At 55.5% G+C, this 21,186-nt stretch overlaps 1 protein-coding gene across 8 annotated transcripts in view; it reads right to left on the reverse strand.

The window, feature by feature from the left end:
* Positions 1–995: 995 nt before the first annotated feature.
* SEPTIN9 (septin 9) overlaps positions 996–21,186 on the reverse strand; it is a 143,404-nt gene continuing 123,213 nt past the window's right edge. For 7 of the 8 annotated variants that reach the window (XM_080394833.1, XM_080394831.1, XM_080394834.1 and 4 more), the window contains 8 exons: positions 17,270–17,398; positions 16,783–16,864; positions 15,804–15,941; positions 9,101–9,218; positions 6,595–6,690; positions 5,681–5,777; positions 4,115–4,166; positions 996–3,268 (listed from right to left, as the gene is read on the reverse strand). In XM_080394833.1, coding sequence (XP_080250959.1) covers positions 3,133–3,268; positions 4,115–4,166; positions 5,681–5,777; positions 6,595–6,690; positions 9,101–9,218; positions 15,804–15,941; positions 16,783–16,864; positions 17,270–17,398 — 848 coding nt within the window. In that variant the 3' untranslated portion in view covers positions 996–3,132. The remainder of the gene's footprint in view (positions 3,269–4,114; positions 4,167–5,680; positions 5,778–6,594; positions 6,691–9,100; positions 9,219–15,803; positions 15,942–16,782; positions 16,865–17,269; positions 17,399–21,186) is intronic. The other variant, XM_080394829.1, reaches the window with a different exon arrangement.

Raw genomic sequence — 21,186 nt, forward strand, 5'->3', positions numbered from 1 at the left:
AAAACACCAGTACAGCACAAAAAAAAAAAAAAAAAAAAAAAAGGTATTGCTAGGGATGGGTTTAGCACTGGGGCAAAGGAGGGGCCCATCAACAAACTTTACACCTCACTGGATGCCACACAAGATGCACTGATTCACTGCTCTGAAACCCAGGTGCCAGGAGAAAATGGAAGAAAAATGTACACAAGCCTGTCCTGTACTCTACAGACACCCACAGGAACCCAACCCAACCCAACACCGCTGTCCCATCAGTTTTGTTTTCATACAGCTCCAGACTCAGAGAATCCCAGAGGGGCTGAGGTTGGAAGGGACCTCTGGGGGTCATCTGGTCCAGCCCCTCCTCAAGCAGCGTCACCTACAGCTGGTTGCCCAAGGCCATGGCCAGGGAGCTCTTGAGTTCAACTGACTTGGGAGGGTGAAATACAATCGCCACGTGAGACACAGATTAAAACACCAGAGAAACACGCAACACCAAGGAGAAACGTGGTTTTCAGGAGGCAAGTCCTCAAAGTGAAGACTACTTCCAAGGGCATCACAAGGCCAACCCTGCAGTTGTGAAAGGTTTTGAAGACCATCTGCCCGCGGAGCCAAAGCCCCACCGTGAAAGCCAAGCTGCCACTTGCCCTTGGGCTACCTTGAGCTACTACTAAGTAAAACCCCCTTAGTAACAGCACCAGCAGCTGCAGTGGAAACAGCACCACCAGGAAAGCAAAGGGAGGTGACCCACCTGCCTCCCTCGGGATTGGCAAGGACACAGAGGCCACGCTGGCTTGGTCACCAGGGCACTCAGCACCAGCAGTTCAGCATTTTGCAGAGTACCTAGGGCAGGTATCTGAGGTAGGAAGAGTCAAGAGGGTTAGGAACAAATACACCCCTCAGAGAGAGCAGAGCACAGCAGCTCTGCAGCTGGAGCCTCCCGTCACCCCCAGCCCCGCTGGGTCCATGCAGCAACGATCACACCACAGCTGGCAACAGACATTTCCAAACAAGTCTCCTTCTATTTGCATTCGAAACATTTATTTTGGGAAATACATATTAAACACTATTATTTATACAAAAATGGACTAAATTTGTCATAATGCTTATAACCCCCAAAAGGCCATTTTAATGGATCTGGATGAAGGCTTTTTTTATTGTATTATTTTCTTTTTCTTTCCCCCCCAAAAAAAGTCAGGTTACAAAGGAGAAAGCGGCATGTCTTGCTTGGCCCAGCTTGAGATGTCAACTAGAGGGAAAAAAGAAAGTTCACGATGACATTTGCAGAAGTGCCTCACACGAGATTTTCTCCCCCCTTTCATAGTCTCTTTTAGCGCTTGAAATATATATTTCTCAGTTAACACACCTCTTTTTGGTTTTGTTTTTGCTAAAACATAGCAAGTCAGCAAGTAGGTAGTTGTTCTTCCCCACAGCTCCCTTGTGCTGTTGCAGGGGGGAACATGAGTTAAGGAGAGCGGATTCTCCTTGCGACGCATCCCCTGCAGGCACCCCTTTGGATGCTGGTGGGGAGGGGGGGGGGGGGGGCGGACATGTGTGGGGAGCCCCTGCAAACCCTTCGCTGAGCAACCTCATCTGGGCATCCCCACCAAGGTGAGAGCAACTCCCTCCCTCCTCCTGGTCACCTGTGCTAAAGAAGGTGGCTGCCACCCATGGAGACCCTTGGGTGGGCTCCACAGGCACCTTCCAGTGCTAGAGGATGGGACATGCTGCCATTTTAGTACGCTGTCCACCCTCACCCCGTCCAAAAAAAAAAAAAAAAAGGGGGGGGGGGGGGGGGGGGGCGTGATTTGCAGGAAGTTTTATTCCTTAGAGAAGAAACAGAGTGATGGAGCAGGCAACAGAAAGGAAGCGGAGCCAGGGCTGGGGGCAGGACTGCAGCGCTCTGCTCCAGGACCACCCTCTCCTGTGTCACAGCGTTACTTAACCGACCCCCTTGCAGGGTCTTATTTACTGGAGACTCACTGAAAGAGGAGGCACAAAGGGGCAAAGCACGGGGGGGCATGGGGCACAGCACCCACAAATGCTGCCCCAGCCCTCCCCATGGCTGCAGGGCTCGGTCCGCCCATGCACAGTCCCCTGGCACAAGGGCTACCAAAACAGAGGAGCACGTTACCTGTACACGTCACACAGGGGATCCAAAAAATAAAAAAAAATAATTAAAAAATACCCAACAGCCTCCTCTGACATAGGGAAAATCCCCAGAATCACAAGGGTCAGCCAGGACAACCCTCCACCTCCCTCCACCACTTTGCAGAGGTGTTCCACTCCCAGCCCCCTTTGGCCAAACATACTCCGAGCCTTCAGCAGAAAATAAACCACCCAACCGAATGAAAAATAAATACACAAGTGTTCCCAGGACATTGGCCACATCTATGATCCAAGGGAGAGGGAAAAGGGGTCTCTACAAAGCGTTGCAGGCCTTTTGCAGGCTGCAAAGACAGACAAGGCAAGCCCTCCCTCTCCTCTCCCACGCTATTGCAAGGTAACAGTCTGAAAAGGCACTTCTCCCAAAGCAGGTCGCTCTGCCTGGCCGGGGGTCGGTGACAAGCGAGGTGACACCTAAACACTCCCAGTTTATTGCATGTAGGTAGGGTAGGGGGGTTGGGTTGGGGGCTGGTGGGTCCCGGAGGGCTGCGGAGGGCTCTGAGGAGGCGGCAGGAGACAACAATGGCACAGTCTTGCTCTCTTCACACCACCGTACCTTGCTTCCGAAGGCTACATTCGCCTGGAGAAACCCCTGCCTCCGACGGACGGGGAAGAGCCTCTGCACGGAGGGGCAGGGAGGGCTCCCGGGGGCACCCCAACCCTGCCAGCCCCACGGCTCTGCCCCCCCAGCTCGGCTGTTGGGCCAGCGAGAGCCCGACCCCCGCGGAGGGGGACGGTCCCCGGCCCAGGGATGCTGGCCCAGGGGCTGAGAACAAAACTCATGCCACAAAGCAGGGGAGGGGGGGGGGGCGGTCGCCCCACTCCGCACGACAGAGGCGGCGTCTGGTTATTTGGTCAGTTAACATTGGCAGGGGGTTTGGGGGGGCAGGGAAGAGGAACAGTGGCAGAGGATTTATATAAAAATAAAGGGGGAAGAGGGGAGAAATAGCGAGCGTGAGTGAGCAAGGTCCTGGCTACGGAGCGAGACGGTTACATTTCGTTGGCCACGAGCTCTTTGTCGGTCACGCCGTTGGAGAGCGAGCTCTGGCCCTCGTTCAGCCTCTTGACCCTGTAGGCTTCGAAGTGGATGTTGCTGGTAATATCCTTGATGTTCTGCATGTGTGTCCTGCGGGAAAGGGAGACGGTGGCAATCACACCTCAGCGGGCACAGGTTTGCCAGCCCAGCCTTCGCCACCCCGACCCTGGCACCCCCCAACCGCTGCTTCCAGACACCCCCTCCAGCCCAAATCTCCCCTCCTGCTTCACCGGCTACCGGTGTCTTTAGGGCACAAGAGGGAAGCCAAGGCAGCCATGGGCAGCCAAGACCAGAAGCCTTCACTGGCACCAAGAGCCTGTGCTTGGCTACGCCGCAGCCCTGGCTGTGTAACACCCACCTGGGAAGACCCTGGTCCTGCAAGTATCTGCCAGCAACAGCTCCAGCACGCGGAGCTCACCTGGCAGCCGTAACTCGGGAAGAGCCCAATGCCCTCTCCAGCAAGCCAAGGGGCACGGCCTCCCATTCCTCTGTGGCAGGGATGCCTCTTCCAAGAGGGACCAGGGATCACCCAGACCCCCCAACAGCACGATTCTGGGATGCAGGCGGGTGATGTCTCCAGACTGGGGGTAGGACCTGGGGCTGGTGAGGGATCCCTAAGGCCAAAAGACTTCCCAGCTGCTTGCAGGCGAGCTGGAGCCACGCTGCACACTGCCAGCAATCTTGGAGCCTGGCCTGACCCACCCACTGCTCCTCTGCTCCCTTAACTCAGCACCGTAGCTGAGAAAAGCCACCTGAAGCCATGTCCCACTGCGTGGGGCCACCCCTCACAGAGGGGCTGCAGCAGGCTGGGAGGGAGGGAGGGATGGGCAGAGGAGCAGAGCAAAGCAGCTGCTTCAAGCTGGCCTGGGCTCTCCCCTTTCTTTGGATGCCACCTGGTGACTGAAGGCTACAGGGACAGGGCACAGTCCTACTGACCTGATGAGGAGGTCCCGCAGATAGGCGAACTCACAGTGTGTCGTGTTCTCCACTGGTAGGAAGAGAGAGAAACCCATCAACACACACCCATGTCATGAGTTGGCAACCACTCGGGGCAAGAAGGACCCTACGGGGCTCCACCAGTGTGCAGGGGCCAAGACGGGGACTTACCCCAGGGGCTACAGGGTGCAGGACTCGAGACTCCTCTTCACTGCTGTAAAGCTGGTACCCAGGTACCTGCCCCAGCTCAGCACCACCAGCTGGGGTCCGGCCGAGCACTCCCAGTCCCTTCCAACCATGTCCTGCCAAACAAGGGAGCTCCCGGGAGCATCCCCCAGCGCAACCCCGCTTCGGACCAACACAAGCTTTAAATGGGCCCCCAGCAAGGCAGGGAAAGGGACAGCGTGGGCTCTGCAGCAAGTGCCAGGCATCCAGCACTGCTTCATCTGCAGCTCTGCCAGGAGCAACTGGCGGTATCCCAGGCACGCTGGTGCCGGCTGCCTGCGCTGCCGGTGCCATGGAAAGGCGCGATCCCTTGCTGACCGAGGCTGCTGCTGTCCCAGCAGGGCTCGGAGCAAGGAAGAGTGTTTGCAAGAGGGAAAAATCAAGGGGTGTTGTTCCACCATGCTTAGTCTGATAGCTTGCAGTTTACCAGGCATTTGAACTTAAGAGGATCAACTCCCTTTCTTGATTATGTTTTTTTTATACTCAAAAAGGCTAGTACATCATGCAGGAATGGCAAGGCAACAAACAGCGCTGCTCTGCAAAGGCTGCCCATGGCCATAGCTGGGTCCTGGGCTCTCCCTGCTGAAGGCAGATCCTACATACCAAAGGCGAGTGCTTTAATGAATCCCATCAAATTCAAGTTTCCAGGGACAGAGCACAAGAGGGCAGCAGAGCTTTAAAATACATCGATTTTCCTGGCATCTTTGTTAAGCCATTCCCTCAACACAGGATTCCTATTAAAAGGACTCATAAATGAGAGAAACCTATGAAATGAAAGGGAGGAAAATAAGAGGGGTGGCACTGGAGATGTGCCAGATGGCTGCCAGAAACCAGGGACAGGGAAATGTGTAGATCTGCTGGAGCCAGGAGCTTTCATCTAGCCTTTAAACCATGATTTAAAATGGGGGAGAAAAAAAAATGAAGATGCTGATGGGATAAAAATGGAATTGGGAAGAGATCCCACAAGGGCAGCAACCGAATGCGTGGTGGAGGGTACGGGTGCCAGGGAAAGGCAAGGCCTAATCTGGGCTTGAGACACAAAGATGTCACTTGTGTGCCCTGAAATCCAGCTCCAGCTATCAGTGTGACAAGCAGAAGCCAGCCACCAGCCACCCCAAAGTGTCCCCTCCAGCACTCAGCAGCCCCCTGAGCCGCACAAAGGGACAGAAACCTGGCGCAGGAGCATTGGCCAAAGTATTTCCAGTCCTCAAACACTGGGGAAGTTATTTTCTTTGGAGGGGCAGGGAAGCTCTATATACACCTCAACTACTGCTGGTTCTAGACCTCATCACGTTCTGTCAGGGCAGGGAGATGGGCTCAGGGGAAACAAGGACAAGGTACCTTCAATGGTGCCCCACTTGGTCTTCCTTCCAAGGATTCTTCTTCCATTAACCTGGTATTCCTGGTCACTGCCCACCACTGCAAACGGGATCATTTCCTGAGGAAACGGAAAAACAGGGTTAAGTTTTCCTCCTGAAAACCAGGCAGGAAACCAAGCTGGTGAGCAAACTCCTACATCAAGCTGTTTTCAGGAGAGAGTTTCATAGGATGAGCTGGTCTGTCCCTGATGCTCCTGAGCAGCGCTGCCTGCCAGGGACCACAGGCAGCCCAGGACCTGGGCAGCAGCATCTTGCACCCGTGCCCAGTCCAAAACCAGTCCAGCCCAGCACCTCATGGGCAGGCACCAGCGTACAGGCAGGACAAAGGTATAATGCTTCCCTGGGAATCACCCCCAGCACCTGGCACCCTGTGGCTCCATCATTTCCCAATCCAAGGTGGTGTCTTTGTACTTAACAGTCCCTAGAAGACTTGTTGCTTCCTTGAATTTGTCCAATCAACTTTAATGAGTCAAAAAAAAATAAAAACGTTAGCTACTTACTGTAGCAAGGAACGGACATTCACGAAAGCAGGGCAGCTCCTGGGCAAACTCCCCGCCAGCGCCAGGAAGGCTGCACCCCTGTGCCTGGGGCAGGGCCAGGGGCCATGGGACCTCCCTGCTCGCTGACAGCACCTTTGAGGAATGGTGCTGCAAGCAGCAGCTCCGTGGACAGGAGAGGACACCTGACCCAGGTGCCTTCCTCACCCTCTGTCCCTGCTCTGAGCTCTGGTGGGACCGTTGGTCCTGGGCAGACCCCGTGGACAGAGGCACAGCAGTTTGGAAGGAAAATAGAGGTCCTCTGCAAGAGACACCTCCAGCACATCACCAGCCTCTGGAGCTGCAGGACCCACCCAACCCGCCTCCCCCCCCCACTAACCCTGAATTTCTCATTCACTAGCCGATCTTCAGAGTCTTCATCGAACTCCTTCTGAGGATACACATCGATCCCATTGGCGACAAGATCAGCCATTATCTAGGAGGGAAGAGCAGAGGGACATGTGAGGGAGACGGAGAGGAGCTGCACACCCATCACCGCGGCTGCTCCCAGCTGACCCAAGAGCCTCTCGTGAGCAATGCCCACAGGTCACGGCAATGCCTGGCAGCAGCATCTTCCCTCTCCATCCTCAACCCTGCCCACCTGAGCAAGAGACCTGTGTTTAACCACTACACACCTACCAAGCACTTGCCCTGGAATCTGCAAGAACCTGCTGCCCAAGACACGGCTCAGGCTGAGAGTGAGATGCAGTTATATGAGCTGGGCATTGCTTTGGGATTGCAAAAGACAGTAAGACAATACAAGCTGCATCAAGCGATGGAGAATGTAGCTGCCAGGCACGCAACCCGAAGTTAGGAAGTTGCTTTCTGATGTTTGCATACGGTCCTTGGAAAAGGAGTCACAGCAGCGCTTGATCCAAGGGGACAGGGACAGGGACAGCTTGGAAGACTGGTCTCTAAGGACACTGCCTTCGTGCAAGGCAAAGAGACACTGACATCTGACTCCTGGGTGGAGGCTCCGCTCTCAAGGCGCAGGAGGATCAGCCTTCTCCAACAAAGCTGCAAATCCAAACCCAGCCTGTGCACCCACTCCCATCACCTCCTATGGCAATATATTCCTCCGTCGCATGCATATATATGTTGCAGTGTTGCAGGCTGGCAAAGGAAGTGGATCCAGCTCAGAGAAACCCCCCAGCCAAACCCACAAGATATTTTTAGGGGAACAACCCAACAAAGCCAACTCCACAGGACATGGGAGCCCATTCCACTAACTCAGTGCAGCGCCGACATCAAGCTACGTAGCCTGCGGGCAGGCTGGTGCTTCACCGTCACTTGCCCACCCCAATCCAAACCCAAACCCTTATCATCTCTCTGAACCAGCGACACCCCCAGGTGCAGACAGGGTTCTGCTTTCTGCAAGCACACACACAGGCATGCTGGAGCAAAGGCGAAAGGTCCCGGCGTGTGCCCACCTGGACCAATTCCCTGCCCTCATTTGCACCAGTGGATCTAGAGCTGTGAGCACAAGGAGGGTGAGCCCCTAGCAGAAGGGCCACGTGGCTACGTGCTCTCCATCTGGAAGGATTTTGGGGGTCTGGTTACAATCAGGAATGTAATTAGTGATAAGGTGAGCTCATCCTGTGCCAAGCCCATGCAGAGCAGGCAAGCCAGGTAGTCTCCCCTTGGTCTTTCATTACAGAAGGATGGTATGCGCAGCTGAGATTGCCCAGGTGATGTTTTAGGTCCCAAAGAGCCAGCCAGCCACCCGTAGACACACAGATACGTGTACTTGTAACCTCTGAATGGAGCCAGCAGCCTGCAAAAGCCACTGCAGAGAGCAGATGGGGCACTGTGGACTCACCCTGCCATCCTCTTGCACTAGATCCTTGCAGATCTCGGTGCAAACAGACTGACACACCAACCAAGCCCAGCCTGGATTACCTCTCCCACTGCTAAGGGAGCTGCTTGCAGAGTCTGGATTCAGCCCCGCAGACCAGACTGGATATTTCAGTGCCTGATGCTGCTCGTCAAGAACCAGGCTGACACTGGTGTGGGAAGGGGTGGCTCATTCTCTTCTGCATGAGAGCATCAAACAACCCCTGGATAACATGCCATCCTCTCCATAACCAGTGGAGGTGGCCCCTAAAACTGCCCTTTTGGCATAACCCCCTTTCCCTTCGTTTCACTTCCCTGCGGTTCAGACACACAGACAACCAGCTTGGTGGCTTGCTTGCTTCTGCAGGGAACAGAGACCATCACGCCTCCAGCCACATCCATCAGCTGCACAAAGGGATTTAGAGCCCCTTACCGAACCCCAAAGTGGGGCATCTCCACCTCTTGGCAGCACCAGGCGTGCAGGGAGAAAAGCCCATGCCATGCTGTGGATTCACACAGCCCCTCCTCGGCTCCCCACCGCCCACTCCTGACCAAGGCGATCAAGGGAATTTCATGCCTTGCTTCTGCCATAAATCTTGCCCAGCTGAGCTCAGAAAATCCACACTTTTTTTTTTTTTGCCTGGTTCCTGCATCAGTGCACGATGCTGCACAGAAAGGGTTTTCCCGCCTCTGTGTGCGGCACCCGCTGCCTCCCAAAACAACAGCAACCAGCCTGAAAATAACAACAACAAAGGAGGCAGGAGAAACAGGTCTGGAGACTCAGAGCTTGAAACTTATCCTGCACTGACAAAGATCCAAGAGAAACACAAGGAACTGCTTGGAGCGCAGGCTGTTCCTCTGGCCACGTGGGATCGCTCAGGGCTGCAGCCGGAGGAATGCGCTGGGCTCCCGGCCAGGCACTCACCTCCCCAGCCCTGCCGGGGGAGGGGAAGGGGGCTGAGGGGATGGGGGACAGGAGGTGGGAGCCTGGATAAGAGCCGCCAGCCCCTTACCCTTTGTTTGAAGTAGTCCCTCTCCTCCAGCGTTAACGTGTCGGCTTTTGCAATCACGGGGACGATGTTGACCACTTTGCTCAGGCGTTTCATGAACTCGATGTCTAGCGGTCGGAGCCTGAAAAATGTAGCAGAAAAAGGGGATTCGCGCACCACTAGTGAGGTGGGGGCTGCCGCAGCCCCCTGGCAGAGAGGCGGCATTCAAGGACGAGATACAAGAGGAGGAATCGCCTCCTTTCAGACAGGACAAATAAAGACATTTTCTTAAAAGCACGAGTCAGTCTCAGAGGTGGTTTGCAGACAAACGCTTAAAACATTTCCCTTTCAAAGCACCCCGCTATCACCTGCGGACCTTCCCAAAGCCCTGTGAAGTGGGAGAGGGCTTTTATCTCTGCATAGATGCTCCGCCACTGCGGGACCCTGCCCAGAGCTCCCCGTGTCCTTGGCAAAGCCGGGATGAGAGCAGGGGCGATGCTGGCCATAGGGCCAGCCTGTCCGCGACGTTCAAATTAAGCTGGGGACAGACCACGGTGCAAAACTTCCCCCAGCCCTATCCAAACTGTCAGCCACCATCACCCACCTTCCAGGGATAGCACGATGTGGAAACAGCCACAGGTGACTATTCCTGCTCACGCTCCCTCCTGCGCTGAGCACGAGCCCATCGCTGTGCACGAGCCAGGATTGTATCTCACATCCATTAGCTGGGATTAAAAAAGGCTCTGCTAATTCTCCAGGGGCTCACAGAGCACAGAAGAGATGCTGCTTGTTCCAGAGGGCAAAAACGTCAGAAAAATCTCTGCAACGAAAGTCTCAGCAGAGGAAAGCTGCAAAGACTGCATAACCCCAGCTATCAGCCTCTCAGGAAATCCCTCCCTGCTAAACGCTCCTGCTGACAGCACGGATGCGACCTCCAGTGCCATGCTCCTCCGCATCCGAGGGCTGTGGTCCAGCTGCAGACAGCTGTGAGGGCGCCTGGCCAGGACCCTGCCTCGCTCCTCAGTCCTCCCTGAAGGTGTTTTTACTGCTGGGGTTCCCAAGCCAACCAGAGGAAAGCCCTCCCTGGGACACCTCCACTTGCTGCAGGTCCCCCTCGGTGTCTCTGGCGGCGATGGGGACAGATGCCCACGTGGGACAGTTGAGCAGATGTTGCTTTGAAAAAGGAAATCTGGAGGTCCCCGGGGAAGCCAGGGTACAGGAACACCTTCAGAGCGCTCATGTATTAAGGACCCTGTCTGAAACCAGCCCTTGCTGAAAGCACACAAGGAAGGAGCAGGCAAGTCAGCACCAGAGCCCCAGAAGCAAAGGGACACCTCTGCCGCTCCTACATCCCCATGACCTCCAGTGGTGACACGTGGCAGCAGGACATGACCCAACACATCTTTGGTGGAACTGGGACAGAGATGAAGTCATCTTTCAGAGGAGCTGTAGGCTTCAGTGGCAGAGTTAGGGCCAAGAATGAAGCTTCCCCAGGGGCAGACCAGCCCTGTGCCACAAACCAGAGGCCCATGGCAGGGAAGAAACCAAAATAAATGGGACAGCGACTTAAAATGCCAAGGTGCAAGCAGGCACTCAGCAGGAGCCCTGCACAGGGAAACATGGAGCAGAACGGAGCACTCGCAGAGAACATGGCCAAAAGCACCAACTGCCAACATGCTCAAGCCAAACCCCACCATGGTCTTGTTGGGCCCCACAAAGGGCTCAGAGACCCCCACAGACCCAGCACAGCTCCTGCAAACCCAGCCAGAGTCACAGGAATGCAAAGGGCAAGGGGCTGGTCCTGCTCCTCAGCAGTCAGCAAGCAGCATCCCCCCCCCACCAGGCCACCCCTGCCCAGCTCCAGACCCAGGTGGGGTGTCCAGCCCTGGAGAGACCCACTCAGCTCCAGCGGACCCAAAAGTGGCAGCTCCAGGCTGCTCCAGCACAGCCAGCAGTGCTGTCCCAGTTGAGCCCTTCCCTGCTCAAACCCACCCTCCTCCCAGGGATCAGGCTGGACCGTGCCAGGAGGACCGTCTCCCTGCATGCTAATGGCACACATAGCTCAGAGCACATCATTAGTGTGCGGACAAATGAGTTCCTAACACAAACTTGGGAGTCACAGATCACCCTGGGCCCCAGGAAAGAAAGAGTCCAGCTATTAAAAAAAAAAAAAAAAAAAAAGAAAAAAAAAAGAAAAAAAAAGAAAAAACACAAGGAAACCCCCATGGACACATCTAAGCAGACTTGCTGCTGGCAAACATTGTTTGGAGCTCTGCATAATGTATTTCCCAGACCTCCAAGGAAGTAATGCAGTTATGCTCCTTTCCCAGCAGACTTCTCTCCCCTCCTCTCTCTTCGCTATTTTTCAAACAATTTTTTCCCTCTAAAAGCCTCTTCCCTACCGAGACTGTGTTCCTGCCTCTTTCATCAGCTTTTCTTTTAGAGTGAAGACCAAGACACATCTGTAGCCAACGCAGATGAATTCACAATCAGCCAGACATTTTAGTTTCAGCTCACCCGACACGTAAGAGCCCGTTACCCAGCGCTCACCAGTACCTGGAGGATGCTGGCAGTTAGCCTGAGAGCAGGGCAGAGCCAGAGCCAGCCCACAGCCCTGCAGTGTCCACTAGCACCCACACAGGCACAGTCACCATGTCCCACACCAGTTTGCACCCAAAGCCAGAAGAGCCCAAGGCACCTTTGACACGACCTTCTGCTCTGATGGGCTTCTGCAAGTGCATGATCCATGGAGGTCATCTCCCACGGGCAGCTCTCTGCACCATCCTGGAGACAGGAGGGGAACCAAGGGACTCCCCAGAAGTGCAAACTGTGTATTTTCAGGTTATTTTGCAATATTTCTAGATACCCCACCAATTCCTGCTGGGTAGCCCAAAAAAACCATGAAGTATTCAAAAGAAAGTGATTCTTTTCACTAAGAGCCAGACCTGTCGCTAGACATCACGTTCACCTGAAGGCACCAAAGGAGAGTAACCGCCTTAAGGTGATCACAAGTGCAAAGACCTTGATTTGCACTAATAGCCCTGTACAGACCCAGGCAGACAGGGCCAAGGTTACAGTGGGGCAAGCACAGACCTAATTCCTCTTAACCTCCTGCTGCATGGTACAGCCCAAGGCAGCAGAGACTTCTGCTGGTGTCTGCAGGGACCAGTTCTGGTGTTTAAATACCACTATCGCATGACAAGCCACAGGCACAGCAGCGCTGGCCTCCACCAGGTATCCGAATTTGGTTCACCTGCACAAAACATCAATGCCAGCACCTGGCAAGGATTAGCAGTGAAACCCTTATATACACAAATACACAAAACAGCAAGAGAAAGCAAGTTATTTCATTTCAGGTGCATGCAAACTGCTCCAAGCATATCATGAAAGACAGGATAGAGCTCAAGAAGAAAAAGCATCTGTTTTCTTCCCCTTCCCTAAATGGTCCCTGATATTATTAACTTACAACTAGGCGCACACACACTTTGGGCTATGCTGGGAGGGGGTGGAGGAGCTCTAAAGGGTGTGGATGGGCTGGAGCAGGAGCTGCGGGATAGGCTCCAGCCCACCCCAGCCAGTGCTGGTTGCTCCCCGTCCCCTCTTGCTTTGGGGCTGGGGAAGGCAGCGCCGCTGGGTACACACTGCCGTGGCTGGGCACACGTTATTTCTGCATTGCCCACAGCCACCGTGCACAGACAGGATCTAAGCAGAGGCTCATTCCTGCTGGTTCCCTTGAAATGCCATGAAGGAATCCAAATTCTCGGCGAGCTGCAAAGTTATTCCCTTTTGGTTGTGCCCCAGATCGAACTAGCAGCAAGAATTTGAGCTGTGCATTGAGCAAACACCAGTGAGCACCCAGCAGCCACCCAGCCCCATCACTGGGACCCGTCAGCCTGCTCGAGGGTCCTGGTGGGCACCTGAGAGGGGCAGCTGGAGGGAAAGCGGCAGTCTGTCGGCCAACAGCTCTGGTACGGGCAGCAAGGAGGCTGAGAGGCCGGGGCGATGATTGAGGCCCGTTCCAGAGCCGAGCCAAGCCGAGCTGCACAGGGGTCAAGGTCTGAGATATTTATTGGGTGGCAAAGAGCCGGGCTTGTGCGGCTGCAGCCAAAAGCTCCTGCCAGCACGTTACTTAGTCTTCGCAAACATGGTTTTACAGGAGTGTTACAAGAAGGAGAGGGTGTGTGCAAAGTAGATGGGTTGCAAAGCTGCCCCCATCTCCCTGCACAGAGAGACAGCAACGGAAACTTCTCTGCTGATTAACCCTTGAGCTCCCGAAATGGGAGGACCAGACTGAAATGGAGCCAAGCACTCCTCTGCTCCAGCCTCTGAATCTGCATCTGGTTAACCTCGGGGTTTGTGGGTTTTTTCCCTTTCTGCTTTTTATTTAAGAAAAAAGCAAGCTCTCGTCCAGTGACCTGGCAGTCTGAGCCCCGGCTGCCCACGGTGTCCATGCGCTGGGGAAGGGATGCCGAGTCCTGTGCCATGCCTATCCCATGAGCAAGGAGGGACAGATGGACACGAGTCGCCGCTGCTTTGGATGCGTCACATGGCGAAGGCAGCAGCTGCCTGAAGGAAACACAAACAAGACTTGTGCAAGCACTGCCCCAGGACAGACGGCACCAAGCATCCCAGGATGGTAAGTGGCACAGGGAGCACTTGAATGGTGCCATGTGGACGGTCCTCCACAGCTGGGTGCTGATGCCCCTAGTGCAGGTCCCTGCAGCACTACAAGCCACTGCCCTTACCAGCCATGCTCCCCATCACCTCCCAGAGAAGCCAGAGGCACCGCAGCAAGGACCTCCATGCCCTTCCCTTGGGACCTCCATGCCCTTCCCATACCTTCAGCAAGGGACTACGGACCACGCACCTTGACGGAGGCACAAACGTGCCTCCTGAGCCCTTGTCCCCCAAAATGAGCACGATCCTCTGCTACCAGTGCTGCTGCAGCAGCTCCACCCAGCAGGAGAGATGGCCGTGCCATCCATCCATGCCATCCATCCATGCCCCTGGACCACAGGCAGCACTGCGCAAAGCTCCTCCGTGATGATGAGAAATGTAACTGGGCTTCACAAGAGAGCAGAAAGGAAACCCAACACCTCTGGGTCTCCCAGAGAAGCAAAATTTCCCAACAGCTTCTCCCTCCCAGTGGGGTTTGTCCCTCTTCACCCATTCCTCAGCTTATCTCCATGCTGTGGCGGGAGGGGACGGGGCAGAGGGTGGCTGACACGGGGCACGGACGCGGCCGGGGGCGAGCGCTGGCCCCAGCCAGGCTGTCAGGCTACGGGGAGGGAGGATCAGCGCAGGGCTCAGCAACAACAGCCTCCAACCACCGGGCTGGCTGGGATATTGGAAACACATGTTTGTTGGAGAGAAAGAAAAAAAGCAGCCGAATATCCACACAATTGCTGCTTGCCGGCGGGTGAGAGAAACCAGAGCACAGGGCTGGAGAGGCTCCGGCAGGGGACGGGGCTCCACACCACCGCCTGCGCGGCACAGGAGGGGCAGCTCTGCCACCCAAACTGTGCACCCTCTGTGCAGGTAGCTGCCCGCAGGGTCTAAGCATCATACACGCTTTTAAGAGTTAAACACCCAAAGCGATGAGAAAAACCTTGAGGTAGCTCTAACGCTGCAACACCCCAACCTGCTGAGGCAGGGCCTGCAGATCGGGGCTTGAGATAAGCGGGACCAACTGCGAGACTGGCTTGAAAACATCACCTCCCTTTGAAACGTTTTTTTTGCTTTATCATATTAAACCATAAACGTGTCGTCGGCCCCTCTGCTCCCAATCAACAGCCAGTTACACAAGAAGAGCATAACTGGCCTATGCAGTCATCTTATTCCAGCGATGGATGCATTTTTGGTCTACCCACTGACAGAAGCAAAACAAAGTCTTTTCTATTGGAATAAATCTCTACACAGGGAAGAGGAAAAGGCTGACATTAATACAGTGCTGGCGGCTTAAGTTTACTTTTGAAAACAGACCCAAAAAAGTCCCCATACAGACAGAGCCAGGAGTGGAAGGAATTGACACAAATCAAAAGGAAACTTAGGTCTCATTTTATGTTGTGATACTTTAAGGCACATTATTCAAGACACATTAAGCGCCCCAGATTTTCACTGCGGGCTACATGCCTAGGAAAAAAAAAAAAAAAAAAAAAAAGAGAGAGAAAAAAATAGAGCAGGATCTGGGCCTTTGATGCTGTTGCTTGAGAAGTGCCAGAGCCAGATCTCTGCACTGAATAAACTGCATCCCACTTGCAGACTAGTCAAAACAATCTACCAAATACCCTTAAAGGGTGAGGGTGCTCGCCCCCTCGGTAGCAGGAGGGAAAACAGCTTCTTCCCTTATAAAGGCAGGGGCACAGCAACAAAAATTAACGTTGTGTTTGCAAAGACAGCCTTTCTGCCCAACCTGGGAGCTCAGTGACTTGTGTCTGTCCTCGGCTGAGCAAGCAAGGTGACGGAAGCAGAGCAAGCAGCTGGCTGGAGCTCAGGGAGGCTCTGATGGCCCCTCGGAAGAGGAAATGCCACATGTCTCTGCTGTGTCACCGCAAGAGGTCCAGATGCTCCAGCCCTAGGAAGGACCAGCTTCACGCTGCCCTCAAGCTCCCCAAGTCCCCAGGAAACACACGATGATCCCAAGGATGACCCCAATGGCTGAGCTGCCGAGACCGAGTGCAGAAGAGGGAAGCCCCGAGGGTCTGAGCGAGGACAGCAGGGTACGTACGAGTGGCCGGTGGCTGGGATGAAGTATATACAGCAGTGCACCCGTGTGTCGGGGATCCGCTTCTTCCGGTTAATGTTGATCTCCTCCTGCAGGTACTTCTCGTACTGGTCATTGATGAACTTCATGATGGGCTGCCAGCTGCAGAGAGAGGAATGCGGGATGATGGGTTTGTGTGAGGGATCTGGGCCATCCTGAACCTCTCTCCTGGCCTGACTGTGTGAAGCAGAGCCTGCCAAGCTGGGGATGCTCCGCATCCTACAGAATCCCATAAAACAAACAAACAAAACCAAAACACACTCACACGAGTTCCTGTCATCTCCCATTCATACAGCAACTGTGGGCAGCAGGGAAATCACAAACGCCAGATGCTCACTGCTTGGCAATCCCCGCACATCACAGCAGGCGGGGATTTACTGGCTGGTTTAGACAAGCAAGTGCCTAAAACATCCTCCCTTCTCTCCTCCTGGACCCAGCTGCTGAGTGGGGCAGGGCCGGGAGCATCCTTTGGCTCCTTTGCAGGGTGTCATGGCACAGGAGCAAGAGCAGCATCAAATCCACAAGCCCATCCCAGCTTATGGTGAGGAGAAGGCACCTGCCATCAGCCAGTGCTTGCCCTGGCCCAGGGGCCATCCCGCACAACCAGGCACTGTCCCAGGGACTCCTGGCAGGGTTCAGCCTTCAGAGCCACATGAGCGAGGTCGGGGACCGGCCACACCAGCACAGCTGCTCCCAGCCGCAAACAAAGGTTGTCTCATGCCTGGAACAGCAGGATGTTTGTGGGCTCTCACAGGGTCCAGGATCAGCCCCGGGGAGCATGGCACTGTGCTGCCACCCACAACAGCCCTCTCCTCTGCCCGCCACAGAGTGTGGGTGGCACAGGACCAGGCTATGGCCCTCGGCACCAGCTCCAGGTCAGGATGCCCCGGGGCTCAGGCACCTTCCTTCTGCACCAATCCCCACATCAGCACAGCCAGCTCACCAGTTCTCGTTGTTGATGTGGTCTCCGAAGCCCGGGGTGTCGATGACCGTCAGCTTCATGCGAACCCCTTTCTCTTCTATCTCTGAAACAGAGACAAAAGCCAGGACGTAAGGCAAGCATTGATGGGTCCTCTGGCCAAGCCCACCCTCCCAAAATCAGCTGGAGGGCTGGAGCTGGCTCTCAGGGGAGAAACGCAGCTTCACAGCTTCTAACAGGCACAATCAGCCCTACAAAGGGATGCAGCACCAGTGAAGTGCCACCCCTCCACAGCCACCTCACTTGCTCCATCACAATTAAGACAATGCTGGTGGATAAATAAAAAAATAGATGTTTTCTCAGCCCCGCAAGCACCTCTGGAGGGTAAAAGCCCTTTCAGAGAGTTGAAAGCGGAAGTTTAGTGGAAATCCACAATCCCTGTGAGCCCCCAAGACACAAGGCAGAGCAAGACCAAAAGCCAAAGCACCAGGTGGGATCTGCACAGCCTCACCATGAGTGATGGATTTGATTTCAATGGTCTTGGGGATCCGCTCTTCAGAAGTCGGCTGTACAGATTTCCGGCTGATTTTGGATTTGAAGAGGGTGTTGATTAACGTGGATTTCCCCAAGCCGCTCTGACCTGGAAAAGAGTGGGATAAGCCACAGTCAGCACTTGCTCATTTCCGGCCTGTTTTTTCAGGGGCCAGGAGATGGGGATGCTGACAGACCCAGCCTGCACCGGATCTGCAGGACAGGGCTAAGAGGGGCAGCTGCTCCCCTGAAGCCCCCCCTGCTCAAGGAGCCTGAGTCCACCCCGGGCGGGAGGATGCTGCGGGCAGCGAGCACCTTCCCGTGCTCCAAAGCAGCCGGCCTGCTGGGAGCGAGCAGGTGACGAGGGGGTTCTTTGCATCCAGCCAAAATCACAGCAACCCCGGGAACAGGCAGACACCGCTGGGGATGTTTTAAGGGCTGCGGTGACACTCAGCAGCCCTGAAAAGAAGGGCACAGCGACCAGGGAACCCCAGGAAGGAGCATCCCAACACATCTGTGCCTTTACACCCCTGCAGCCTCCCCTGTCCAGCTCCACAGGAAAGACTTTGAAGGCAGCTTGGCAAGCCCTTAGCTGGACAGGATTAACAGCAGCAACAGTCTGCCAGAACTCAGCCCTGCAGCATCCACTGCTTCCCTGCTGGACTCGCTTTTGCAATCGGACCAGCTGGCTGCACAGACCCTTTTAAACAGGTCTAGGCCAGGAGCTCCTCTGAGTCCCACAAACAACACCCCAGGAAGCACATCAGATTCCACTACTTCAGAAAAACCAGCTTTTAGAGAAAGCATTTTTATGCTTTATTTCCCAGAGCTGAGGCTGATCTGTGTGGAAAGGACACGAGCAACTCTCGACTCTCCAGACCAGTTGTCCCACAAGCTCAGAGAACAATTTTCCCAAACAAAGAAAAGAAGAAACTCCTCAAAACCCAGGCAGCAGATGCTTGGCTTCAGAGCTGACGTTGTGGCCCCTGCAGAACTCCTGCACACACCACGGGAGTCCCTTCAGCCCCGTTCTGCCAAGCTACGTTGAAGCCAGCCACCGTAGCACTGCCGTCAGCACGTCCCTAGCACCACAGAGAATCCCTAAGCACAGACTCGGCAAGGGTTTCACCTACGTCCTCCAGAGCCCTGACTCATCCAGGCTGCCAAAGGCACCCGTGCCAAGCACAGCAGCACCGGGCAGCACCTCCTGGCCAGCCCACTCCCTGAGCAAACAGCAGTTTAGAGCTGAGTTTGCAACGCTCCTGATGGCACGCTGCAATCCAGTGCAGGAAAACGCCGTTTGCCAGCCACTGTCACAGCTGGGTTGTACGAGGACCACACGGACCAGGCTGGGGTCATCTGCTCCCGGTCCTCTGCTGCCTGAAAACACAGGGGGCCAAGCACAGACAGGTCTGGAGCTGGGAGCAGAGAGCCAAAGCAAAGCTCTCGCTGTGCTGCTCGTCATGGAGCATGTGGGGAGAGGGGGAAAGTGGGGTGACACATCGCTAGACCTCCTGGCAGTTGGTCTCTGTGTTCATGCCTGTCCAAGCCACTGGAGCTGCTCTGCCTGGAAAGGGACCAGAAAGGCAGTCACGGGTGCGATGTCCCCCTCTGAACCGCGCTGCAGGCTGGCCTCGCCGAGCAATGGATGCAGATGCACCCTGGGGACCCAACGGCCCCAGCGGCTGAGCGCAGGGCAGACCCGCTGCCACCTGCCCCACCGGCAGCCCAGCGCGCTGCCCGAGCTGAAACTGGCAGGGGAAGCACGGCTGAGCCCACAGCGCCCGGCCAGCCCTGCCCTCCTCCCAGCTCTGCACCAAAAGCTGAACACAAAAGATGTCCTTTGGGGTTTGGGTTTTTTTTTTTTAAGCTTAGCCCTTTTTTGTCATCTCCACAGCCTCAGAGCACTGGCAGATAAGCTGACCTCAGGCTGAAGCCCCCTCTCAGAGCTTCAGTTAGGCTGGTGAAAACCTTTCCAACAGGGACGCTGGTATGCAAGGCAGAGGATTTCCAGGAAGCCCCAGCACAAGGACACAGTGCAGGTAGGGTGACCCCCCCACCGGCAGCTGTGCAGGCAGGGTGACCCCCCCACCGGCAGCCATGCTCCATTCCCACCTCCTGCACAGGAGAAGTCGCCTCCCTCCTCTTTTCCCTCATCTCCTGCCTGTAAAACAGGGATTACAACAATTTCAATGCAAGGACTTGCTGCTTAAGACTGGATGGGAATAATGGAGCTAAACTAATCCCTGGAAGCCCAACCATCCCCTAGAGAAGCGCAGCAGGATGAGGGCTGGCTGCTGCCCCCCAGCCTCAGCAGAGCATCCCCCTCCCTGTGGGCACCCTGCGAGATGCTGCGCATCGCATCCCTCCCGCATCCCGCATCCCTCCCGCATCCCGCATCCCTCCCGGCATTTCTGGGAGGGCCAGGGCTCGACTTGTTTATGCTGCCACGAATTCCCCAGCCTGTAAACAGTCAGCCCAGAGCCTGCCAAGGGAAGAACAATGTTTTCCAGCCGCGCTGCAGCACAGGCTCTCATACCACACACATCGCTGCCAAGGCAAAGCCGGGCCCTTTCCTGAACATCCCTCTACATCTGCAAAGCAGAAAGCCAAGGCACTGCCGCGGCACAGCCTGCTTACAGAGGGATGAGTGGCTCTTCTGGCAGGGAAACAGGGGCTCGGCTCATGCAATCTCGCTTGCGGACTCTCAGCATCAGTGCTGCAATCCCTCTGCCCCAGGAGAGCTGCTCCACTGGCAGCAAAGAGCTGGGTTTGTTAAAAAATGTTGCAAGAACTGGTTCAGCAGTGGCTGGGTCTGCAGCAATCTCTCAGCCCGGAAAGCCCTCCCCACAGATCAAATTGTGTATGAAAATATCAAAATGGGAAAGGCAGAGCATCAGCAGGGCTCACTGGGAAGTTACAGCACACTGGTATCTTTTATAGAATTAGCAAAGTCTGGATCATGTCCTCCCATAACGCCAGGCAGCCCCCCCAGGCTGCAGGGGCTCCTACCCCGCAGGCACCCCTGCACAAGCCTGCAGCCCTAGGCAGCTCCTCGCAGGAGGCAGGATGCTGAGGCCCCAGCATCACGCCACAGACCATGGCCTGGGCTTTGCTGGTCTCAGCCCCTTCCACCTGCCCTGTGAGACTCAGGCAGAGCACCCTGCCACCTGCCCAGCCCCCCCATGAAGGGCTCCACGGGACCCGGCCACACACACACACATAACTGCAAAAAAGCAGAAAAGGCTCATTTATTTTCCCCTCTCACACAATGTCCCGTAGTGCCTTCCAGCTCTCCAGTATACTCAGCATTTTGCTGGCGAGGAGCCGGTGCAGTCCCTGGCACCGGGAGCCCAGGGGCTGCAGGAGTGCAGACCCCCCTGCAGCAATGCAGCCAGAGCAGCAGCAATGCAGCCAGTGCCTCCAGCTGAAATAGAGCTCCTTCATCCCACCCAGCCCTCCGCCTCAGCGAGCTACTGAACACGAGCTTGTGGGCAGCAGGGTTGGGACATACAACCTTCCAGCCCTCCCTCCCTGCACATGGACACCCTCTGGGACACCCTCATTCCCCCCTGTGCCACACTGCGGGTCCCCAGAGGAGCCACCAGTAGCAGACACCACTCAAGCCAAAGAACCCAGCTATGCCAACCCCTCTTGCCGGGCTTCAGCCCCACCAATAAATCGCACACCGCATTTCTTCCCTGGTACTTGTAGCATGGTTGCCTGAGCTGCACAGCACAATACGAGAGAACTCGCAAGCAGGGATTTCACCCAAATTGCTGGAAATACTAGCAAGATAAGGGCTCTGGTCTACCCTTGAGCCCTAACATGCCCCCTGACTGCTCAGACCAGCGCAGGGCTCCCAGGTAAGCAGGCAAGGGAGGTCCCTGCAAGGCT

Source organism: Falco punctatus (assembly GCF_963210335.1).
Source record: "Falco punctatus genome assembly, chromosome: 1".
Classification (NCBI taxonomy): Eukaryota; Metazoa; Chordata; class Aves; order Falconiformes; family Falconidae; genus Falco; species Falco punctatus.